At 47.2% G+C, this 5,420-nt stretch overlaps 2 protein-coding genes across 2 annotated transcripts; both read right to left on the reverse strand.

Moving 5' to 3' along the window:
• Positions 1-1,351: 1,351 nt before the first annotated feature.
• MAA_10906 (DDE superfamily endonuclease, CENP-B-like protein) lies at positions 1,352-1,769 on the reverse strand (the record flags this gene model as incomplete). Its single annotated transcript, XM_011412852.1, has 3 exons — positions 1,352-1,467; positions 1,532-1,568; positions 1,623-1,769. The coding sequence occupies 3 exons, from the start codon at positions 1,767-1,769 to the stop codon at positions 1,352-1,354; spliced, it is 300 nt and encodes a 99-aa protein (XP_011411154.1).
• A 470-nt stretch (positions 1,770-2,239) lies between these two features.
• Positions 2,240-3,199, reverse strand: MAA_00400 (transposase; the record flags this gene model as incomplete). Its single annotated transcript, XM_007818398.2, has 2 exons — positions 2,240-2,793; positions 2,890-3,199. 2 exons carry the CDS (start codon positions 3,197-3,199, stop codon positions 2,240-2,242), a joined length of 864 nt encoding a protein of 287 aa, XP_007816589.2.
• Between the last annotated feature and the right edge of the window lie 2,221 nt (positions 3,200-5,420).

The following is a 5,420-nucleotide window of genomic DNA, read 5'->3' on the forward strand; positions in this document are numbered from 1 at the left end:
AATAGAATTCTCTGATTCTTTATGTACCGCACTTGCATTATTGGTTTGTATTATATTTACAACTGGACCTGGAGAGAGGTTTCTATTGTTCCAGTCTTCTTTTTGAACTCGACACGTTATGAGATCATTGTTATTAAATATAACCAACCTTCTTCGCCAAATTATTTTTCTTGTTATGTATTCTGCGTGCTATGTACAAATACATAGGGTCTGTAGTTTTTTTTTTAATTACATAACATCTTTTTTTTTGTTCGAATCTGTTTTCCTGCTAAGTTTAGTCATGATGACCGACGTTATAACAACTGGAAAATTACATACAGTTTGCTTGTTCTATCAACAGAGGCAGTCTTATCCGACAGATATATCGCGCTTCACGCCATTGATGAATTCGTCTTGCTTGACTGAAGCACCTTATTACTAGAGGGTTCTTGGGTTTTCTCTGAGGGCTTTGAATGAAGTGAGGCAAGTGAGACGACACTACGATCGCTTTGGAGAAATGCCTCGGGGGCAGCAGAAGTAAAGACTAGCCAGATAGATGGAAGGCACACAGCAATTAGACCCACGCCAACTTCCAGAATCATGTAGAAGAATGCCTGGCTAATTGACCCTACATAGAGAGAACTGTTAGCATATTGTGGCGTTGCTAGTCACTGCACATCTTGTCTCACGTTGTGGATCGATCCTGTCGTACGCTGCTTGGCCAACTAAACAGAAATAATACGTTAGGATAATATTAACTGCTCACAAAGGGGATAGAAAACTCACCACTCTGTAGTTGAACAAATATAACTAGTCTTGCAATCGAGGCACCAACGCCGCTTGATCCTGGTCAGCATGTCGCAAAGTGCAATATTCTTCAGAATAATAACCTACGCGCAAGCTAGAAGTAAAATGCCATAGATAGCAATCTTCCTATATATAGTGGCTTGAAGCTTCATTACCTGTTGCACCTTAGAAGGCGAAAAACCTGTAATGGGGGTGGACATGACCATACGGGATAGATTGGTAACACCAGAACCCAGACATCGAGCAAGAAGTCAGAAATAGCCTGTGCAAGAAGTGCGGGCCATGCGTAAGTGCAGTACTTTCGTTGTGTGCCATCCCAAAGCGCTGAGAAGTGGGTGTGACACTGAAACCCAATTAAAAACTCAAAGGTCACCACCCAGCAGATAACTACAGCTATCGAAGTAATGATTGTAATGTTAAGGGATGCCTTCCCGCCCGAAACGCATAAGATACGTTTATAAAAGAAGAGGGCGCTTAGCTTTACAAAGCCAAGGCTTGCAATCGACAGGAGGTTTAGGGCAATTTGAGTCTACACCACGTTAGGAACCTATAGATGCCAAGCATATTATTTCGAGTAAGGGGTAAGCGGTGCGAATACCTTGGCCGAACGTTCTTTGGTTGCCTTTAATTGTTCCGGTGTAAAGTCGTGAGTGGAGTAGCCAAATACTTGAATATGACCACCTTAGACGCAATTAGCAGACAAACAATAGCGGATTCGCAAGGCAACAAACAGCACAAGACTTACCGTAAAAGATGCATGCGCAAGTGCCTATGAAAGTGATCTGCAGTGCCCTGATTAGAATGAAAGGCCGCCCCAATACTGAATATGACCTTACCAAGGAAGGTATCAGCAACCAGTCGTCGGCCAGCAGAGGTGCCTTCTGGCAACGCCTCGCATAGAATCGCATAGTTACAGTTATCACGGAAACTCCGATGAGGACGCCGGACATAGCGTAAAGAGCAGCCGCTGACGCTTCAGACATGGTAGGCGAAGTTGCAGGAAGATTATTAGCGAAGAATTTGACGCTCAGATTGGCCGCAGATGATTGGGGACGGGGAACACTTATGTGATGAGGAGGTGTGAATGATTTATCCACCCTTTCTAGTCTTGCTGCCTGACCATGGCAGATTATACTTTGGGACGAAGCAACTCTCCAACCCCACTACTCATGCCACGCTCCCACTTTGTTGGTTCCCGTCTTCGCCTTCCACCCTCAAAGAGGCGGCTGACCACCAAAACGGGCCACCCAGCAATCGGGCCATTTTTCAATACTCAGTCTACTCAACTCCTACGTAGATGCCGCCCACAACCCTCTACGTCAACTACATACACAGTGGTTCTAGTACGCCGTCAAGCCGCTTTTTCCTAGCTACCTTCGCCGGGGCTTCAAACTGCCTTTTCAAGGCGTTACGGTGCCTTGTCACCGCTCGTTCAACCATCTGCCTCACAGCTTCAAGAGCGTTTTTTCAGACTGCCGAACCATTCTACGGCCGTCAGATATCGTAGTGACCCCCCCCAACCCCGGGCCCCTTTTGACTGCAGTAGCCTATTCCTTCCAACTTTGCGTTGTTTCCGGAGATCCTCGGCCATCTTGGTGCGCGCTAGGCCCTTCATGGTCTGACGGAGCTCGGCCGACTGGACTACAGCCCCTCGTATCAACCGGTCCATTTCAGTCTTCAGGGCTGGCTGTAACTCTCCCATGGCTTCCTGGATGTCCTCAATCTTGCTGGCCGCGTTATTCAAGTGCCGTAGTATATACGGGGCATCGAATGGCGATGATGACCAGTTGTTTGGTGGCGGGGTTGTCACCTCTCGGGGTGAGGTTGGGTGTAATGCCTGTATCTGATCAAGGATTGGCTTTGGGTTCCAAGACACGATACCAGTCTTCCTAAACGCAGATTGAATGGTGGGAGCCTTGAGGGCTTGCCCTCGAACTGACTCGATTGTAGCCAAGAATTCTGACTTGGTGATGTGAAGGCAGCCATCTCGTACAAGGATATCCAGCGCTTTCGCATGCTAGTGCTTCAATGGTTGGAAGACGACGACATCTAGCGGTTGGAGGATATGTGTAAGATGTGGAGGCAAGCCAAAGAGTATAATACTGTTGTCGTCGGCGTACTGGATAAATTCCACAGTATGGTCTGAGCCGTGCCCATCGATTATGAGAAGCCTGTATTGCCCCGTCGTTTTCTGCGCCGTGTGTTTGTCAAAGTGATTCAGCCATTCAAGACTTGGCTCATCGTTGGTAAACCCCGAAGTGGATACAGCAATCACAGCATCATCGTGAAGTTCTGGGATACGGTAGAAGGCGCTCTGATGGACCGCTCCCGTAAGAATCAAGAATGCTGGGGTATGTGAGCCACCTGCAGAGATGACTTCAATTGCAGTAGCAGACCCTCGGTTAGTAGGCATACTAAGATACGATGCCCTGGGTCGCCTGGTGTAGATTCGACGTAGTTGTGAGCGATCGGCCCTCCAGTTCTGACACTCTTCTGGGTGACGACAAAATAATGATCGGTCTTGGTGCAGAGGCATGCTTTAATGGCCCACTACTTAAAACTCTTTCCGCTGGGACTAACTGTCCGCTGAATAGGACCCCAACTCCAGTCATCTGGGCAGTGTCCGCATCCATACCCTGACGGGATAAGGAATTGAACACATCACCTCACAACACTTTGCTTCCCTGACCCACTACTGCCCGACTGATTCTAGCATATTTGCTAAAGAGACAATGGCTATCCTGCTCTGACAGTCAATTCCTCTCCCATCCATTATAATACGATCATAGTTGTTACTGTATTTTTGTCACAATCCGGTTGTCCTGATGAATGGAACTAGTTGACACATGTGCACACGGGGAAAGGCAGTACCGCACTGTCCTGTCACACTCTTGTAGGGTACGTAACTCAGATGACAAAGTCATAGAATCCGCTCGAGTTCAACGGCCGTACCCAAAATAAGATCAAGCACTTTGCCTGCTGCAATAAACTTAAAATGGCTGATACTCTGCGCCTGCAGGAAATATTTGTAAAACAATGGCATTCCCAGAGCACCTCGGAAGAGGGAACCGGTATAACCTAAGAGCCCACGGACCCCAACCGGGTAGTGCGCGAAATGCCCTTGAGTCCGACGACTTCACAATCAATTCTGAATCATCTGTAGCCTCTTTTCAAACGAATGGGGTCGGTAAAAAAGTGGTAGGGGGTAATGGAAACTGGTAGAGCAACAGTGCATGCCCCAATAGCTTGCTTCAACTTACGATTACCAGGTATACCGTCCAGGCAATCAAGGACCACATGATTGCCCCAGATGTATATGTATATCGACAACATAAGTTTAAGAGGACCCGGCTAATATTGCTTAGGGGACAATACAGTATTGCGTCAAGTGGAAGGGTTGCGGTGAAACAACGTGGGAGCCTGAAGAGAGCTTGATGTAGGATCCCTCAGGCCGTCAAGAAGACCCGGTGCTAACCAGCGGCATAGAGAGTGTGTGCCCCAATTTGTCATGCGATACAATAAATGTAGCGCACGGCGCAAAAAGATCATTACAACGAAGAAAAGGAAACGGCTCGGGACAACTCTAAGAATAGGAGCGACGAAGAAGCGACAACAGCAGGTTGTCCTCACAGACGTGACAGTGGCTAACCGCGCACAGCGGTACCCGCTCCTGGGATCTTGGAAGAGTGAAGTTCACTCAGTAGAAGGTATCGAACATGAGGAGGACAAGCTGATTGCTCACGTTACCTGGTTAAATGGGAAAAAGACCCGACTCGTCATTTGGCGTGCGTAAGGGGACGAAACGTAGAGCAAGATTCGACACTTCGGTTCGCACATGAGAATCAGAAGAAAGGCTGTTGTGTTGGGTCTGCAGCTCCCATCCCCCACTCTTCTTCTGGTTGGAGATGACGTAGAAGAGTGAATTTAACTTCGGTGCTAGAAAGAGCCGAAAAATATTTCACGCAAGTATGTGAATATTAAGAGTCAATATTCTCATAAATGTCTACCAATCCACATCCTTCTTGTCCACCTAAGTGACGCTCGTCATCGCCCAAATCCTTCAAGGTCGATTACGCTACTGGAACGGTTGCTCATAAGATAGCCAGCTTCTTCCAAAGGTCGCATCCCCATCTGAGGCGGTAAACTCGCTCCATGCAGCGGACAGATTCCTGGCCTGTAGTGACGTCCACGGAACCGCCGCAAAGGAAAGATATACACATCTCATCTTCAGGCATTGAATTGATCGTCTGCTGGATATCGACCTTACCTTGTGTAGGGTCTTCACTACCTGTCGGATAAAACTGCATCTGTTGATTAAACACGCAAGAGCTTTTTGCCACCAGAGTGGCAAGTGGCAATAGTATTCCGAGAGTATTAAATGTCTTCAGTTTCTAGAGTTTAGGAAGGGGAAATACAACAACAACAATAATTTTACTACGAAGCTTAATAATAAGTCTCATCACGCCTGGTGACGAATGGTCTGGTTGGTTTCAGGCTGCATTGCTATCTATCATTCTGGAAGCTGTTTTTAACATGAAGCAGAGCCAGATTAGTTGGCCCGTAATATTTGTACCTCGGGGATGTCCCAGACACAGCACGAAAACCACAGTAATGAACCGAATTCATCATGGCAA

Source organism: Metarhizium robertsii (assembly GCF_000187425.2).
Source record: "Metarhizium robertsii ARSEF 23 chromosome Unknown MAA_Scf_3, whole genome shotgun sequence".
Classification (NCBI taxonomy): domain Eukaryota; kingdom Fungi; phylum Ascomycota; class Sordariomycetes; order Hypocreales; family Clavicipitaceae; genus Metarhizium; species Metarhizium robertsii.